At 36.6% G+C, this 20,573-nt stretch overlaps 1 protein-coding gene across 21 annotated transcripts in view; it reads left to right on the top strand.

Annotated features, from left to right (window-relative positions):
• RIMS2 (regulating synaptic membrane exocytosis 2) overlaps positions 1-20,573 on the top strand; it is a 587,006-nt gene that overhangs the window by 154,377 nt on the left and 412,056 nt on the right. For all 21 annotated transcript variants that reach the window (XM_047727198.1, XM_047727199.1, XM_047727164.1 and 18 more), the window contains one exon: positions 15,569-15,879. In XM_047727198.1, coding sequence (XP_047583154.1) covers positions 15,569-15,879 — 311 coding nt within the window. The remainder of the gene's footprint in view (positions 1-15,568; positions 15,880-20,573) is intronic.

Raw genomic sequence — 20,573 nt, 5'->3', positions numbered from 1 at the left:
ATTCCTGCGTTTCTTACTCCACCATCTTCCCCTTGTTGGGGTTTTACCAAATTCTCTACTTCACCTCCTTCCACTTTTGTTTTCATAATTTAAAATTCATCACCTTTGGAACTACATCTTTTATTAAGGAGATTCAATTCTCTTTAATGTTTCTGTGCCTATTTACTCATTGTTTCCTCTGTCTAGAGTCCTCGTCTCTATTTTGTCCATTTATACAATTTCTTCCAAATCCAGCTTAGATATTTCTTTCTGCATTAACCCTAGCTTTTATCAGTACTTGCTCAGTATCTTCTATATATTTCTATTACTGTCCAGAATGTACTGTGATAATTTGTTGAGTTATATGTTTTGCCTTTTGGTTTCTTGAGGACAGAGATTTATTTCATTAATGTCTTTTTCATAAGTATTTAACATAATTCCCAAGAGATAGGAAATACTTACATGGTTGATACCTACTTGTAATTCTAATATTCTGTTACTTTAAATAATAAAATGGTGTCAAATTTTATCATATGCTTTTCATCGTTGATTGAGATAATCATATGATTTTTCTCCCTTAGTCTGTTATTACATTGTTTAAGGAAATTTTCTGATGTTGTACCATCCTTACATTCCTGGGTTAACCGGTAGTTGATTGTGATAGGACATGTTTTCTAGTTGTTTTGGATTTCATTATTTAAGTTTTAGCTTATGTTTTGGCTCTCTTTACATATACTTGAGTAGAATTGGCCTATGCTTATCTTATGTCAAAATTATATTTGGCTCATAAAATGAGATACATGACTTTTTTTCTTCTTTAAATTTAATTGATGAGATAATTTATATAGGATATGAATTAATAAAAGTCCCTTAAAGCTTTGGTAGAATTCCACCGGTAGAATTATAGCAATTGCTACAGGTACCCTATGCATAGACTGCAGCCCATCCCAGATGACACCTGCAAATGGTTCTTGAGCATACCAATAGCTTCCTGCATCTCTGTGCTTAAGGACATTTTATGGCCAATGAAGTAGGCTTAACCTGAGGGAGAGGAACAGAAGTGCCAATGGCTAATAGATAAATACCCCCACTTCCTTGCCTCTTAGTGTGATGAGTCTGAGGGTTCTATCAAGACCAAGCTTCATTTGCCTACAGAAATAACCTACTCTTTGACTGTTTATTGGCTTTTCTCTTTTACATATTTCACTTTCCCTCTCTTTACTGTACTTTTGGGGATCATCTTTCAAATAAACAGACAACTTTGCATTCAAATCTTTGGGTCAGGATCTTAATTGTGGAGAAACCCCAAAAAAGATAAAAAAACCATCTGGGCCTGGGATTTTTTATAGAAGAAGTGTTTTAAAAAAATATTAAATTGCTGTCGAATTCACATAACATCAAATCCACTATTTTAAAGTACACAAGTTAGCGGTTTTTCGTATATTCACAGTGTTGTGCAACTATCATCAATATCGAATTCCAGAACATTTCCACCACCCTGAAAAGAAACCCTATAGCTATTAGCAGTCATTCTTGTCTCCCTTCATACCCAGACAACTGCCAGACTACTTTCCTTCTCAATGGATTTACCTATTTTGGAAACTTTATATAAATAGATTTATATAGTATGTTGCCTTTTGTGTCTGGCTTCTTTCACTTGGCATAATGCTATAAAGTTTCATCTGTGTTGTAGCAAGAATTAGTACTTCATTTCTCTTTATTGCTGAATAATATTTCCTTGTATGGATATACCACATGTTGTTTATTTGCTCAACAAGGGAAGGGCACTGGATTGTTCATACTTTTTGGCTATTATTAATAATGCTTTTAGGAACATACATTTACGAGTTGTTCTGTGAACATACCTTTTCAATTATCTTGGGTATTACCTAGTACTGGAATTGCTGGGGTTATGTGATAATTCTGTGTAAGTTTTTGAAGAACTGCCAAACTGTTTTCCACAGGGACTGCTCCATTTTCTGTTCTTTACCATCAATGTACAAGGGTTACAAAAACCCATAGTCTTGCCAATACTTGTTATTTTCCTTTAAAAAAAATTACATACATCCCAGTAGATATGAAATTGCTTTGGGTTCAGTTACTGCCACCACTGTCTACAACAGCTCTGCCTAGAATCAGATGGAAGTGAAATAGATTTGACACTGGGTACCAGAATTATTGACTACCTGAGATTTAAAATGGACTTAATGTCCATTTATAGACTGGAGCTTGAGTTCTGACTGCATTGCTTATCAGCTGGAAGACATTGTCTTTGCCCTGCATCTTTGCTCAGACCCAGGACTCAAAATCTGCATTTTAACAAGGTCCCTTGATGACTCAAATGCAAATTGTAATTTGAGAAGCACTGACTCAGTCTTATCATTTTGCTGCTGTTAGTTTATCCAAGTCTTTATTGGAGGCGGTATCTGCAATTTTGTTTTTAGTTTATTTTAACAGCTTTATTGAGGTGTAATTTTTATACAAAAAAGTGCATATCTTTAATGTAAACGATTTGATGGGCTTAAGCAAATGCATACACCTGTGAAACCATCACTACAGTCAAGAGTGATAAACATTTGGAATCCAGAAGGTTCTTAAACATTATTTTATTTTTTTTTCTTAAAGACAATTTCATGAAAGCCTATGTATTTGGATTGTAGAAATTTGCCAAGCAAATACTTGAAAGAGAGAAATATATAACTATTATGTACTTATTGTTAATTTATTAATTCACTCATTCCTTGAACTCGTCTTGGTGTTTTCTAGGCATGTGGGTTAGAGCAATAAACTAAAAGAGACAAACATCTTTTACTTTCTTGAAGAATATATTCTAATTAGGAGATGCACACAACATAAGTATTAAAGATAAATAAGTATTATTATTATTTTTTAAAGATTTTATTTATTTATTTGACAGAGAGAGACATAGTGAGAGAGGGAACACAAGCACAGGGAGTGGGAGAGGGAGAAGCAGGCTTCCTGCAGAACAGGGAGCCCAATGTGGGGCTCCATCCCAGGACCCCGATATCATGACCTGAGCAGAAGGCAAATGCTTAACAACTGAACCACCCAGGTGCCCCATAAATGAGTATCATTAAGAAGGTGAAAATGCACTGGAAAACATTAAAATCTAGACACTTTTGGGTGGTGTTGGAAGTTTAATTTGGATTAAGAGCAACACACTGAAGAGGGACAGTTGAGCAACAACTTGAAGGAGATGAGCGAGTTACTGGCATTGCAGGTATGTAGGGGAAAAGCAGTCCAGAGTGAGGTTAACAGTGAATACAAAAGTTCTATCGTACGGGCAGGCTTGACATGTTGGAAAATAGCCAGGAAGTATATGGCTGGAGTAGAGCAAGTAGGTGAGAACAGTGAGAGACAACATTAGAGAGATCGCAAAGGACCTTTTGGATCATTGTGAAGACTTTGGCATTTATTCTGAGCAAAATGGGGAGTATTAAAACGTCTGACCAAAAATGTGACATGATGGGAGTTACGTTTTAAAATACTCTAAAGGGTTTATTTGACTGTTTTGTTGAGATAGATTAATGGGAAAATTGAGAAAAGGATGGAACCTGGGAGACCAGTTACAAGATTATTGCAATAATTTGAGCAGGTGATGGTGGTAACATAGACAGGGTTGTTATGGTGGAGATGGTGAGATGTCGTCTCTATAGAGAAGAGCTTAGAGTAGAACCAGGAAGATTTTCTGGTGGAATCTATGTGGGATATGGGAGAAAAAGAGGATTCCAAGATTTTTGGCTTGTGGCCAACTGGAAGGATTCAGAGTCCCCATTAATTGCTATGAGTAAGACTGGGTGGAACAGTTTTTAGGGTGAAGGTCTGGAATTCGGTTTGAGGATGTTAAATATGAGACGAGTCAAAATACAAATGCACTGAAGCTTAGATAGAGGCTGTGTTTCTCATTTTATGTTGTGATGGTGTTGTGAGTATGAACATACTAGAATTGTAAATTCTTAGAATAGTAAATCTCCCTTGGATAGGTCAGGTTAGAGTTGCCTTCTACTGAACCCTGTTTTGTAGGAGGTCACAGGACTGTATGTGATCAGTGATGTTGTTGCTTTTTAGCAATTACAGGAGCAAGAAGTACAATTTAAAGGAAGTGCATATAGTAGTCTATGACTTTTATATTTTACTTACAGCAAACTGTGGAAGATCCCAAACAATTTTGTCCCGTTAAAGTTTTAAAGAATTACTAGTAAGAATCTGAGAAACAGGTAAATGAAGCTTTATACTTGAGATTTTTTTCTCTGAATTATTTACTAACTCTTCCTTAAAAATCTGCCCCCTCCCTCAGTGTTTCGGTGATTTCCATATCACCGTATCTTGTTGGTATTATGTTAGGATTGCTTCTAGTTTTATACTCCCAATTTTCTTCATTTTGGATGAAGTATCATCATCTTTACTATCTGATAACCTTCATATAAATGTTCTGGCTTCCTTCCTTTTCTAACATTCCTCTTCAGAAATTGTCACATTCTGTTTTCCATTTTAAATAAAACCCTCCTGGTGAATGTGCTTTCTGTTTAAGAAAAATTAGCCTTGCCCCTTTCCCCTATTTTTAAGTCATAATTTTACTTTAAATTTATGAAATGATTTTATAATTCTACAATTTCAACATCATAACTTTTAAGCTCTTCTAAATGATGGAAAAGAAAACCGACGACTGATTGTTGTATTTATTCAAATCTTTGAGTCAGACATTATGCAGTGAAAAATAATTATTCTAATTAATATCACATTTTATAAAGTACTCTTTGAACTCACTTTTAAATTTTGTTTAAGTTACTGTATTTTTAACTGAAATTTCATTTATTTTTAGGGTAAAGGTGGGTTAACAACGTAGTACTAATATACAAAGAAGCCAGTGGGTTCCCCTTGAACAAAAAAGTGCTGTAGCACAGACTAGTGGGAAAACTTAATAATTGCAGAAACATTCACTTTCCTTAATCTTGCTGGATTTACCTACTGTTGTAAGAGTTGTCTTAAAAAAAAATTACTTAGAGAAATTTAAACTTAAAATGCAGTTGTGAATTAAAATGAGATTTGAAAGTCAAATAAATATTTATTATGAAAATAACACTTACCCTATTCTAATAATAATATGCAATTAAAACCTTTTTAATGACTATTTTGGCAACCACTTCCCTAGAACACAGTTTATAAAATAAATCACATGCTTTGATGAAAAGAAAAATAAAACAACATTACAAATTATGTTACCATTGATAAAATTGACTCCTTTACTCACACCCCTCCATATACAACCCCCTGAAAATAAACTATATTGTATTTTTAAAAACATGTGTATGAAAATTCAGTGATTGGTTCTCAGCTAACTAATATATTTATGTTAAATACATCTTTACTTTCAGTGTGATTATAAGTATCAGTCAATGTTTTCCCTAGTCCAGTTAACCTTAATTGGTTTCTAGTCTGACATCCTTATTACATATTCCCAACTCCTCCTCCTGTGTTTTTCTTTTCCTTCTTTTTTATTTTAAAACATTTCAGAAATGTTGAGGTTAGAGAATAATACCAACCTCATACATATCTTAGTATTTTGCCATACTTGTTTTATATTTTTCTCTTTTTTTAGAGCTAGGGCAATAATCTTGAATACTTTATACATACAGACTGCTAATCCATAGATAGTATTATTTTGCAAGGTTTTTAATGCTGTGTCATGGATCACACTATTTATTTCTCTGATGCTTGTTTTATTTAACTCTATATTTCAACGTATCTCAACATTTAGATTCATCAAAACCCAGTTCATTCATTTTGAACTGCTGAATAGAATCCTTCTGCATGAATATGCTACACTTTATCCATTGTCATGTTGATTTAGATTATCTAAATTTCTTTAATGGAGACAGTGCGCCATGCACATACCTGTTCATGGCTTCTTGTGCATGCTTGGGAACTTCTCTGGGGTAGAAGTAAGATCTCTGGGTTGTAGAGCGCATGAAGAGCCATTTTTGGTTTCACCTGATACTGCAGAATGGCTTCCCAAACTGGTTGAAGTGATTTACAGCCCTGGGAGGAATGTTCCTGAGTATTGGTTCCTCTACTTCCTCTCCAATGTTTGGTATTGTCAGACTTTTAAATGTTGCCAAACTCATGGAAGTGAAATAGTAACTCATTGTTTTACATTTGCATTTTCTGACTGATGAGGTTAGGCAGCTTTTTATTAGTTTTTATTTTAATTTATTAATGGGGAGGGGCAGAAGGAGAGGGAGAAAGAGAGAGAGAATCTCAAGCTGGCTGCATGCTTAGCTCAGATCTCACCACCCTGAGATCATGAGCTGAGCCGAAATCAAGAGTTGGATGCTCAAGCTGCTGAGCCACCCAAGAGCCCCTTAGTACCTTTTCATTTCTTCATTGTTTAATTTGGTTTCTCTATGGAATTGCATGTTCATTCCTTGACCTATTATTCTACTGTGATGTTTGTCTCTCTCTTATTGACTACGGAAACTCTCCATATATTCTGAAAGCATACCCTTTGTTAGCTGTGTCCATTGCATTAAAACCTCTTCCAGATGGTGGTTTTTCTCTTTACTTCATCTTATTATTTCACTATTCAAAAGTAAACCTTTCAATACAATAGAATTGATCTTTTAAAAAATTTTTTTAACTTCCATCATCTCATAGAGATAAAATAGATAATCATCTCATATAGATCACAATAAAAAGAAAAGAAAAAAATTCTTGTGTTGAGAACTCTTAGGATCTACTCTTTCAATAACTTTCCTATATATCATATAGTGGTGTTGACTATAGTCCTCCTGTGACATTCCTAGTACTTATCCTGTAACTGGAAATTTGTACCTTTTGGCAATCTTCCTCCATCCAGTCTGTCACTAGTAACCACAGGTGTGATTTCTTTTTCTAAGAGTCTCATCTTTCTCTGTTTTATCTTAATTTAATTTGTTGCTATGTAAATTTATAAGCTAAAATTCTGGGTGCAGAAACAAAAATTTTTCTATAAGAGTTACATCTGTTTTAGCAGAAAGCTGCTAAAAATTAAGAATTATATCATGGCATACAACAAATGACTTTAATATTAGAGATAAAAATAGAGTTTAGAGAAAGTGGAAAGAGGAATAAAGGTTTAAGTTTAGGCAGGGTGATATAATCTTTAATTCTTTAATTTCTCTGAGGTTTTAAAGTGTGAGTTAAATTGTGGGTTTTTTTTCCCCTCAATTGGGCATTTTTGTTTGGATTAAATAGGGCAGATATCTGAAGTTTAAGTAATATTGACTGCATGGTAATATAATAAATCATTGTATTTTCAACTTAATTGTCTTGTCTTTCATTTTCATTATCATTTCTTGTCTTTTAGTTAATATTTGGCATCTCAAGTTGCCAAAATGTGAGATGGACCCATCATACTTATGGGTATTATAACTTTGTTGAAATTGCTACTCAATTATCTGATTGTCTCAGTTTTCTAACTTAATTGGTTACTTACTGTAAGGTCATGCGACTGAATTCTCATATGATCTAACCATCTCAGTTCTTTAATTTAATTGGTTGAAACCAGTTTCAGCTTCATTCAATAACTCTTTTTGGAGAACACTCAGAAAGGGAATGAGTCCCTTAAGACTTACATTGCTCTCTGTTTTTTTTTTTTTTTTTTTTTTTTTTTCCCAAAGGAACTGGCTTACTACTAACATGCTATGTATAGATTGTTAAAGCTCATCCATAGGTCCTAGTGGTGTGTCCGTCCCAGTCCCCCCCGCCCACCAACACCTCTGCCCCAGTAATTACATGGATTGTTCCTTTTCACTCTCCCAAACTGGCTCTTTTCTTTAGTTTCTGAAGTTTGCCCCAGGCCCTCCTACCCATGATGTTTTGTGCCTTTTTTTTTTTTTTTTTTTTTTTGGGATTATTGACTTCAGTTAATTTTGCTATAAAACCTGGCACTTTTAACATCTTTTCTTTAAGTAACATCAACTCTGGGTAGTATAGGCTACTATCACATTCCCTGGGGACCACTTTACCTGGTCTAAGTTCCTTTTCTCTCTCCTCCAGCCTCCTATCCCACAACTCCTGCCCAGAGCAATCAGACTTCTCTGTCTACATATGGATCTGGTCTATACTTTGTACTTAGGCAATTATCAATTTCTGAACATAGCTGACAATGCTCAAATCACAGTATAATAGGTATATTATATTTGAAGTGCCTCCTAGTTTGGATTCTGTGATCAGTAAGCCAGCTTCTCTCCCCCCCCATCCCATTTAAGGCAATGGTGGGTTAAGAGAAACTACAAAACAGGAAACCTGAAGCTCATGACTTCAAGCCTAAAGGTAGTTGGGGACAGTTAGGTATACAGAAAAGGGAAGTCAAGGAAAAGCTGGCCCCTTCTATCCTTGCGCATCATAGGGAAGGAGAAAGAGAGAGGTAAGGTCAGTAGGTGACCAGAGGTATGGTCTAATCTCTTCTTTCTAGGCTTTGACCAGGAGGAGGATGCCTATTTGTTAAATTGAAAGGCAGATTTTATCCTTGATATTTGAGGTTTTTGAAGAGATCACCTTTCAGGATGCTCTAGCACCCCCCGGGAGCATAGCCACTTCACATGAATTCAGCAGGGCATTATGGCCAAGAAAAGGCCAGCTTTAGCCTTCCAGAACTATACTTAGTACCAGTGTGGAACAGAAGACATGAAGGTAGATGCATGTCCCTGTCACGACACCCCCCCATCCTGAGGGATGAGAGATGAAGGATAAGATGACGTTGCAGGAGAGGCTTCTGAACGGATAGCTTGAGCTGTGGCTCAGGAGAGGCTTGTTCGGAGTCTAGGTGGATTCAGCAGTGCCTTGGGAGCCGAGGTGAGGTCATGTTGATAGTGGAGCACAATCCTATGAGAACTGAGAAGAACCAGACTCTGGATTAGATGAGATGCAGATTTCAGCAGCAGAAGCCACATAGAACACCTAGACACATTCTTGGAAAACAGCAGGGAAAGGGGGAGAAATAGCAGAAACAGAGAATTTGTCCAAAGGAGCTATTTAACAGACTAAAATTACATGAGTTGTTTTTGTTTGTTTGTTTGTTTTTTAAAACAAAATTTGGCTAGTATGCTGATGAGGAAAATCAGATCAAAAATAAAGAAAGAAGTTGTGTTTCTTTGCAATTACTTTTTTCCAAGCTGCAACAAATGGTAACAGAGAAGAGTTTGCAACAACAAAGATTTGGAGATGTTGCAAGTTAAAGCTTCTTCGTGCTGCTGCATGGGCTGGGAGACTTATGGAAGACACCATAGAATTTTCTTGCTAGCTAGAGAGGCCATGCTTGTAGTTCATGTGGAATTTGGGAAAGTCTTGCTGTTTGTCTTGGGGTATTGGATGAAACAAAATTTCTGATTTTTATTTTGTGATCCAGAAGCCTGACAGAGAGATTGCAGAGATCTCTTAATGGCTTAAGGAACAAATTTTTTTAAAACTTGAGACCTCTAGAATATGGGTCAGTACTTCAAATTTGCCAGTCTACCGTGACCATGCTGGGGGAGGGGCTTGTCAGTTAGTAGTCACAAATTCCACCGAATTCTGCCTTTTGAGACACAGAGACACCATGGCTCTGGTGACGGGAACACTTTGGGAGATGCTATGATCGAGCCTCCCCAGATTCCCAGGTCTCTTGCAGATCTTTTCTGAATCCTTGTTGTTTTTTCAAACACAGCTGGGCCAGGGGAGAAGTAATCATCAAAGGATCTATGGTGTGAATGCATTAATTCTGTAGAATGTATCATAATTGTAATAGAAACAGTATTTGTGCAATTATTTGTTTTGCTTCTTGTCTCTCCCATGATACTTTAAAATCCCCAGTAAAGTCTAGGTCTCTTGAACTGTATTTACCAGCGCTTAGCATAGTGCCTGGGCATTTAGTGAATATTGTATGAATGAGTAAATAATTAATGAATGAGTGTTAATAGCTATTTGCCCATCTATAAATACATTGGGATTTTATGGTCTGAATTAATTTTTATGATAAATTGCAGCTTCATCCAAGTTTACTTACTAATACTGAATGCAGTATTAATCTTTTAATACTACTGGTTGGATTAACAACTAGTTTTCTGTAAGAAAAAGCCCTGATTTGTGACATTTTCCAATTTCTGTTGTCTAAATACGCCTCCAGGGCCGATTTCAAGCTAAGCCATATTACTCTGTTGAATGTGGAGTTGGGAAGAAATGTGCACCGCCGGTTCTTAGAACTCGGTTAAAGCTGGCTCCGGGGGGCGCCTGGGTGGCTCAGTGGATTAAGCCGCTGCCTTCGGCTCAGGTCATGATCCCAGGTCCTGGGTTCGAGCCCCACATCGGGCTTTCTGCTCAGCAGGGAGCCTGCTTCCTTCTCTCTCTCTGCCTGCCTCTCTGCCTACTTGTGATTTCTCTCTGTCAAATAAATAAATAAAATCTTAAAAAAAAAAAAGCTGGCTCCAGAACTACTCTTCTTTCCTGCGCAAGTTTAGGAATGCATTGTTCTTCACATACGAAGATTGTGCTGGTGATACGCATTCAAGAACATGCAGTTTAAAAGGAGTCTCAGTTAGCTAAGGGAATTCTATCAGCTATGAAGGATAAACTCAAAACGTGTCGGTAGCTCAGTGTTATTGAAGTTTGTTTCTTATTTACGTCAAGTCCGCATTGGTATGGCTGATCAGCGGACGGTTCTCTTCCAAGGGCTCATTCAGGTTGCTGGGCTCCTTTATTTTGTTATCTCCTAGGTCTGGAGTGAAGGGCGTGACAGTAGTATATGAGAGTTTTGTTTTTTTTTTAAAGATTTTATTTATTTATTTGACAGAGAGGGCACAAGTAGGCAGAGCAGCAGGCAGAGGGAGAGGGAGAAGCTCCTCACTGAACGGGGAGCCCAGTGCAGGGCTCGATCCCAGGACCCTGAGATCATGATCTCAGCCAAAGGCAGACACTTAACTGACTGAGCCACCTAGACACTGCATATATGAGAGTTTTTTAATGGTTGGGGGAATGACGCACATCATTGCACTTACAATCAAATAGCCAGGACATAGTCACATGGCCGTGGGCGTCCCTAAATATAAGGGAGGTTGAGAAATGCAGCCAGCGTCCTAGAGGAAAAAGGAAATTAATTTAATAGTTAGCCAGGATCTTTCAGTTTTCAGTCATATGACAGATTAAGCTGATCAATTTATATTCTCTAATTATATTCGCTAACGCACGCATTTATAAGCAGGCTGGCAATGATTAGAAGTGGAATCCAGTAAATTGTTTTATGTATATGGCATTAGCTGCATCTTACGAGCTTGGTCTATGGTCTAACCAGTGATCCTTTGCTTCTCTGAATTACTCTATTTATTATCCCTATTGAGATGAAAATTAGTTTTGCAGACCTTTAAGTTCTTTCAAATTACTGTATGCACTGGACATAATTTTGTTTTTCTTTTCCTTGGCTATTTAGCGTAGCTGTTGCATTTATTATTTATATAATTTTAAAGAAATATTTCTATTTTCCTTAGTTTTTTTCCTCTTCTTTTCAAACCCACCAAGGATATTTGTAGAATGAAACGTATGATAAGAAGCGGCAAATTTGGGTCATTAGAGAGTATTCTGTCTCTTAATACTGTTATATTACTTTGAAAAATATGGCATATTTAGAAATGGAGGTAATAATACCTTAGAATTTTGAATCCTGTATGTCTTTGTATTCTCAGGGCCTCGGTGTTTTTGATATTCATGAAGATCAGCAAAAGTAATAGGCCCTAACCATGGCTGTTCACAGGCATATATGTTACTAAGATATTTTTTTATTGTGCTATGTTAGTCCCCATACAGTATATCATTAGTTTTCGATGTAGGGTTTCATGATTCATTGTTTGCGTATAACACCCAGTGCTCCATGCAATCCATGCCCTCCTTAATACCCATCACCAGGCTCACCCATCCCCCCACCCCTCTCCCCTCTAAAACCCTGTTTGTTTCCCGGAGTCCTTAGTCTCCCATGGTTCATCTTCCACTCCGATTTCTCTCCCTTCATTTTTCCCTTCCTTCCCCTAACGTCCTCCATGCTATTCCTTATGTTCCACAAATAAGTGAAACCATATGATAATTGTCTTTCTCTGCTCGACTTTTACTAAAACAGCTTTCATTATATGGTACACTTGCTGATTAACTTAATTGGTTAAAGGGTTTCATTAACAGAAGCCCTGTGATTTTGTTCCCATATCAGTTTAATTTCATTTCATGGACACACACCTTACCTCTGGTAGACATTAATAATTTCCTAAGCGGTTAAAAGTCATCTCCTACGGACTCATATGCTTGTGTGTGTGAGATGGAGTTCAGTACCCTCAGTTGAGAGGTTAAGTTGCTCTGTTTGGAGGACTTTGAGTAAAAGCGTCAGTCTCTTTACTACTTCAAGTGAGTGGATTTGTTAACTGAGGTTTAAAGATTAACAAACTAGGAATCCATGAATGGGAGGAAGTAGTAGAAGGAAAGGAGAGTGAATTGGGTGTTGGGATATGAGGATACTAAGAACCGGAAGTTGAGGATGGAACAGAGCGTCTAGTCAGAAAAGTAGCTGCCATTGTGGGTATCCCAGAGAGTATGGGGAGATAATTAATACGGAGAGAGTCTTTAATAGGAATCGAACAGCATCCTTCAAGCCTTATACTCGTTTATCTCATATTAATATCCCCTGGGTGTTAACAGATGAGGAACAGATGAGTTCTTCCAAGTCTTGTTCTCATTTTGGGTTACACAGAAATGTTACTATTACTGTTTGTTTGATGAATAGTTCATATTGAGGTAAATCGGTGAGGCTACACGTGGCCTTCTGCACTCACTGAGGAACACACATGTAACTCATTCCTCATATCCAGTCAGGAATCTCTGCTTCAACCAGGGGTTCTCTAACTTTATCTGGCATCAGAATCACCTATAGCATGTTGCCAAAAAATCCCAGATTTTTGGGTCCTGCCCCAGAATTTCTGATTCAGTAGTTCTGGAATGGGACCTGAGAATTTGCACTTCAAACAAGTTCCCAGGTGGTAGGGATCCATTGTCCCAGGGATAGGAACTTGCTTACCTTGTGACAAATAATGAAACAGCAATAGGTTGTTTCTGCAGATGACTGTGACTGGATACTTGTCTGTCTCACAAACTCACTTCTGTTTTATTGTTAGTTACCAGGCACAAAGGGTATTATTCTCAGCACTCTGACTTATTCTAGGTGAAGTCATATCGTGAAATCATATAGCTTATATTATCACTGTAATATGAATAGTAATCTGCTTAAAATAAGACAGAAAAGTTGAAATTCAGATTTATTTTAACATTACTTTGTGGCTCTATATTTAGTTTACTTTTCACATTTAAGAGAGATCTGCAATACCAACATTTGTCACAAGATGGCATCAAAAGGCTGAAGATTTTGGTTGAAACTTCATTTTTGAGTGAGCTAGCTATTTCAGAGTATTCAAACCAAAAGAAATTTGTACCCTGAGGTTCTTTTTTTTTTTTTTTTTGGTGAGATTTTGGTATTATCATATCAAAAATGCTTTCTTATTTACTTATAAGAATAATATAAGGCACATATGTTGACATTATTGCTGACTAATTCTTTTGGAAATCAGTGAAACATAAATCTTAGTGTAATAATATCCAGTATCTTATCATCTTTCCCCAGAAAGGATTTCAAAAGAATTCAAGTTAGTAAGCATTTAGAAGGTCTTACTATCCTGTGATTGATAGCATTTCTTTATGCAAATAGACTGTGTAAATCCTGTCCCCAGTGAGCTTTGAATTTAGTGGGGTGGGGAAGAAATGTATATACAGTTCAAAGAGATAACAAAGTAATATAATATTAAACAGTGTTGTATGATATGAATTATACAAACAATATGAATGAGAATGAGGACAATAAAGCAAAAAATTTATTTTATTTTTTTTAAAGATTTTATTTATTTATTTGAGAGAGAATGAGTGAGAGAGAGCATGAGAGAGGAGAAGGTCAGAGGGAGAAGCAGACTCCCCAAGGAGCTGGGAGCCCGATGCGGGACTCGATCCTGGAACTCTGGGATCATGACCTGAGCCAAAGGCAGTCTCTCAACCAACTGAGCCACCCAGGCGCCCAATAAAGCAAAAATTTTAAATGGCATTTTATAAAAAAAATCTTTGCATCAGTTGAAAATACCATAATAAATCTTCCTTTTACAGTGGTTATCTATTTATTATTGTTATAACTTATTTAAACTATGAGGAAGTGTTGGCAATATTGAGAGCTGTTTCAGTATTTGACTTAAGTTTCAGTATTTGACATAAAAGTCAGAAAACCCTCACTTGAAACATGAACTCACCTTTTATTTCATGAATAGATAATTTTATTTTTCCTGATACACTGAAAAAGATTTCTTAGAAGAAAGTGAAGGTTTTCTGGTCACAAAGATAGTAGTTAAGATATTCTTAGATTCCTGGAGTCTGAAAAACGTATCTACTAAAAAATCAAGCGTAGGACGGTTGTTACGTGGCGGTGGGGAGGGAGAAAGGGGATTTTCTGTTTAATGAGTATCGATTTTGAGCTCTGCAAGATGAACAAGTTTTGAAGATGTGTTTCACTGCTCTGTGAATATACTTTTGAACTGTGCACTTAAAAATGGTTAAAGTGGTAAATTTTTTAAATCACAAAATGTAAAAAAAAAAAAAACAAGTATTCTTCTATAAATTATGAGCAACTAATAAGTTTATGTTGAAGATCAAAAATGTTCCTAGCTGGGGCGCCTGGGTGGCTTAGTGGGTTAAAGCCTCTGCTTTCGGCTCAGATCATGATCGAGCCCCACGTCGGGCTCTCTGCTCAGCAGGGAGCCTGCTTCCTCCTCCCTCTGCCTGCCTCTCTGACTACTTGTGATCTCTGTCAAATTAAAAAAAAAAAACACAAAACGTTCCTAGCTTGATTTTAGCCATTAAGAGCTACTTAAAAGGAATAAATACCCCTTCAAGAAGCTTATAATATAATTATTTGGTGATAGAAGATTAACATATTAGCAGGTAATCTACTAAAAGTCTAATATCTAATGAGCATTGTGCTAGACATTTTATATAAATTATTTCCAATCTTTAATTCTCAAAACAATATAGAAAAAAGTATTATCATCCCTATTTCCTTATTTTATCACTAAGGAAACCTCAATAGATATGAAGGTTCAGCACCTTGTTCAAGGTTACAGTTTCTAATATTGGAGTTAGTATTTAAACCCAAGTCTGTCTAGCCTCAAAATCCATTTTCCCCATATTACATCATGCCGCTAATTTAAAAAAAAGCAATTAAAGAATACACGTAAACAACCAGTAATTTGGGACTCTTGTTTGGTATTTCTGCTGTCAGTTAACATTGCCTGTTTCATTATAATTGTGTTGACAAAATGAAAAGATATGTGATATAATTAATGGTAGCAGTTAATCTGGATTATATTTTAATTTCAGGAAGGATAACCATTTGATTTTTTTGTTGTTGGTTTGAACTGTCTTCTCTTTTGACTTGTGTTTAACTTTTGGAACCACTAATTTTTCTTCCCTGTGTATTCATGTGCAGGTTATGTGGGTATGTAATTTGTGCCGAAAACAACAAGAAATCCTCACTAAATCAGGAGCATGGTTTTATAATAGTGGATCTAACACATCACAGCAACCCGATCAGAAGGTTCTCCGAGGACTGCGGAATGAGGAGGCACCTCAGGAGAAGAAAGCAAAAGTGCATGAGCAGGCCCAGTTCCAAGGACCCTCAGGTGACTTATCTGTACCTGCAGTGGAGAAAAGTCGCTCTCATGGGCTCACAAGACAGGATTCTATTAAAAATGGGTCAGGAGTGAAGCACCAAATTACCAGTGACATAGCTTCAGACAGGTAAACATTTTGTTTAATCTTTAGGTAAACATTATTTTTATAACCTTCATTCCAAACAGAAATAAAAATAGATGAAATGTTGAGGCAACGAGTTGTCTAAATGTAATGTGAATGTCTGTGTGTTTTATATAAATGCAGGAAGTGATGTTCAGGACTTGAGCTTCTAGAAGTTTGAACAATCTTAGGTTTATTCTGATTTTCCAGGATAAAGAAATCAAACAGAAGATTTATATAGAAGGCTGTTGGCATAGGATAGACAGACTGGGGTAAGAGAAATGGGAATGAAGAAGAGATGGTTTTAAGACATTTTAGAGAGGTTGCATTGAAGGAACTAGCCAGAGTGGGGGGTAAGAGAATGGGGAATGTTACTGATGTCCACCTCGGGCTGAAGGATGAGGTAGTTTTCCAAGCAGGTAGATCCAGACGAAAGGATTTCATGAATTTGCTGTGTTTGTGGGCCAACTCTGTTATTACTACTTGGGATCAATTCTATGGGCTTCTTCATGTTCAAAATGTTGGACTTTTATAAATAGTATTTATGGTCCTATATTTCCTACCTTTGGAAGGGGAGAATGAAACATTTTCATGGGAAGGTTATTTTTCTATACCATATTCCTATTTGAATTGCAAATTTAAAAAAAATCTGATTTATACTATTTCTGTCACCCAGAAGTGGCCAATAAATTTCTATGTGAATAAGTACAAAGTCATGCATTTGTGGAAAATCAAATCTAAAATTATACTCATAGGATGGTGGGTTCTGAGCACTCATTTGTCACAGGTAGGATAATTGGAAATCCCTTTATATAGTGCCTCAAATATCATCCCGATGAATTGCTGTGTCTTATGAGAACTTTGCTAGTTCTTTTGAAAACTAGCAAAAGTGAAACAATGTAATTCTGTCTTTGGGTAAAACAATGGTGGTTTCGCGGCTGAAATACTATGAACATGTCTCAGTGTAAAATCTCAGGAACCCCAAAATTTTAATTTTAGAGGACCATCTTCAATTGAGGTCCACCTTAAGCAGACAAAATATTTGGAAGGCAATCCCAGGCATGACCTGTAGGGGAGCAAGCAATGGTCGAGTTAAGAGAAAAAACACAATCCTAGGCACATTCAAGAACAGGTTATTTCTTATAGCCAACGTGTCTCAATTTTATTTAGACACCTGGGAGACAGGGTAGAATGGCCTCAGCCTTATCCTACCTGATGGGCAAGGAGATTTGGGTATTTATCCCTATCTCTTCTTTGTTACTGGTTTAGGGTTGTTCTAGAGGGTGTTAACTCTTTGGAACTCACTGGCCAAGTGTGTTCTTATGGCCAGAGAAAGCACTCAGGCAGAGTATTACAAATATGGTAAGAAGACAGTGCTGTGTAGGGACTGGTGAAATGATGAGGCCGTGTGAGTTGGGACAGTGGCAGTGTCTGCTACGCAAGGACTTAAGAAATCAACAAAGCCTGTAAAATGGCAACAACAACGGTTGCGGTATATGAATTTGGATGAAAAAATAAATGATTACCAGCGGAGGTAGGATTTTCAATGAAAGAATGAATGACTAAGTAAAATGGATAATGGGGACATAGATGCATTCTGCAAAAACTAGATAGATGCATGAGATAGTTTCCTTTGGAGTTTAGAAAGATGGTTTAGGAAGAATAAAAGGAAATACTGAAATACTGGATCACGTAATAGATTATGAAGTTGTGGAATGCATTTCATCAGGAAGTTGTAGATGTGAAAAATAAATCCAACAAGTTTATGAATGATTAATTCATCTTTGTGAGGAAGCTGGAATCATCTCTCTAATCTTTGAAGAAGGCAGTGATGAGAACAAATATATCTCTTTCAATATTATCTTTCAACTCTTCTTCTGTTGACAAAGTATTAGCCTGGATGAACAATAGAATCTGATCCACTGTGGGGAAGCAAGACATAGTACTTTTTTTTTCCCCCCTTCTTCTCTTTTGCCTGGTGGCTTTGGCTGCCATTACTAATAATTGTGTATCTTAATGACTCAAAGCATCCGGTAAGTATGTCCTTCTTCTCCCAATCTCATGTAAGTCAAACAAGTATCTCCTTTTGTGTACAGGAATTACTCTAGTCAGGGAAGAAGTTAGAATTTAACATTAGATTTAGTAGTTATGCCTAGAAAATGGGATTGGTTATAAGTTGTAAAAGCTTTTATTTGAAAAATACTTTCTCTTCAAGAATAATTCAGTTTTGGGTGCCTGGGTGGCTCAGTGGGTTAAGCCGCTGCCTTCGGCTCAGGTCATGATCTCAGGGTCCTGGGATCGAGTCCCACATCGGGCTCTCTGCTCAGCAGGGAGCCTGCTTCCCTTCCTCTCTCTCTGCCTGCCTCTCTGCCTACTTGTGATCTCTCTCTCTCAAATAAATAAATAAAATCTTTAAAAAAAAAAGAATAATTCAGTTTTCCTTATCATAAGCAAAAAAGAGCATTTGTTTTATTATTTTTAGATGTAGATTCTATAACAATTTGCTCTATGTGCGTCTATGAACCCACCGGATTCTTTCCCCTAGACCATGGCATCATCAGACTATGTCCCCAGGCTAAATCTGGCTTGCCACATTTTTTTATTTTTTAATTTTTATTTATTTATTTATTTATTTATTATTATTATTTTTTGTAATTGAAGATTTCCTGGAACACGGCCATACCTATTCATTTACTTAGTGTCTTTGGCTCTTTCCAGCTCCAGCTCCAGGGCTGAGTAGTTTATAAGGGACTATATGGTTCTTAACAGCCTAAAATATTTGCTCTCTGACTGTTCAGGAAATGTTAGCCAATTCCTACCTGAGAGAGTAGTTAGCTCTCTTGTTCTGTTGGTATGTCTGCTTTCTTTGCCCATTATCTTTTGTTACTGTTTAAATCATTTCAGTTAAGCTTGTTTTATTGTAGCTGTACCACATCTTCTTTATCTTCTTTATCCAGTCATCTGTGGATGGACATCTGTTTTAGGCCTGTTTTTTTGTCCTGCTTTCCCCCTCTCCCAGGCCCTCTTCCCTTCCTTTTTTCTCTGGGTCCCTGTCTATCTCTCTCTTTTTCTCTCCACATCTCTCTCTTTTCTTACCAGAATGATTCTTCTAGCAGTTTGAGCTGGACGGTGAAATGCCGCTACTGATAAGGGATATAATTTCAGTTTAAATCATTATTTGTAATTTGTTTTGTCAGTATCATTCAGGAACTGGTAGCCTCAAAAAGAGAAGCTTTGGTTCAATTAATTTACAACTCCATAGATCTTAGAATTGTGTTTGACAGATACAAAAGTATGTTACATTGTCTTCTTTTAAGGAGTTTTAATCTTTAAGTACAGTAACTTTGACCTGTTTTATGACTTCTTTCTTCCCTCCTAGGTTTTAGCACAGTGCTTTACACATGAACCCTTCGTGTTCATTGAGTGAATGACTATCAATTGGCCCTAGATCCTGGCTTTGAGTTAATGAATATTTACTTACTTAGTATATTCGTGAATATGGCAAATGTTTTTCATCGATTTAGATACAAAATATTGTTAGAAGTTTTCAAATATGTTTTTTATTTCAGAATAGGTTTTGAAATCACCATTTAAAAAAAATGTGCTCTTTGCTTACCCTTTGTTATGTCCCTCAGGGAGGCCCAGTGGCTTCTCAGCCTTTCATTTACATACATATAATGTGGGGATTTCATTAAAATATAGATTTGAATTCAGTAGTTCTGAGGTAGGACTGGATAATCTGTATTTTCACAAGCTTCTGAGGGATGCCATTACTTCTAGTGCAGGTTAGTAGTGAGGCACTAGGGGATCTGAGAGGATCTCAGGGAGAGAAACACCAGTGGCGTTCAGTAGCTCAGTGGCAGTTGTCCTCTGTAGTTCTACCACTAGGGGGCACACCACTCTGCGAACACGTTCCTAGAAGCGACGTAATGGTTCATTTGAATATATGGTTCTGACATACTTGTTGGATGGAGGACAAAGGTGGAAACCAGCTACCTGGTGGTGGATTGACTACATCCATGGAGCTTCAAGCTCCTACCTCCTTTATTATGACAGCGTGGCTGAGCATTTACTTATTAAATATGTTTTATTTTTTATAAATTACTTAGTTCCCCATTATTATACAGTAAGAAATATCATATATATATGATATATATATAAATGAATCCAGATGTGTGTATATATATATATATATATGATATATATATGTATCATTTATATATCATTCATTTATATATCACATATATATCATATATATATCATTCATTTATATATATATATATATGAGATATATATATCATATATATATATATGATATATATATATACCTGGATTCATTTTCAGAGTGGTAAAGGGGATGTTACAGAATATTTGTTTTACAAAGAGGCCTTGGGTTGGAGAGGATTGTGAACTGCTGTGGTAAGGAATCTAAGGTGGGATCTAGAGGAGGGTGGGTAAAATAATCATTAAAAAACTAAATTTCCAGAATGCCTGGGTGGCTCAGTCTGTTAAGCATCTGCCTTCAGCTCAGGTCCTGATCCCACAGTCCTGGGATCCAGCCCCACATCGGAATCCCTGCTCAGCGGGGAGCTGGCTTCTCCCTCTGCTGCTCCCCTGCTTGAGGTCTCTCTCAGTGTCAAATAAATAAAATCTTATAAAAAAATAAAAACTAAGTTTTTGTTAAGAAAATAAAATTAAAT

Source organism: Lutra lutra, chromosome 4, assembly GCF_902655055.1.
Source record: "Lutra lutra chromosome 4, mLutLut1.2, whole genome shotgun sequence".
Classification (NCBI taxonomy): Eukaryota; Metazoa; Chordata; class Mammalia; order Carnivora; family Mustelidae; genus Lutra; species Lutra lutra.
Note: the sequence above shows the minus strand (reverse complement) of the source record. Positions and strands in the feature narration are given on the sequence as shown.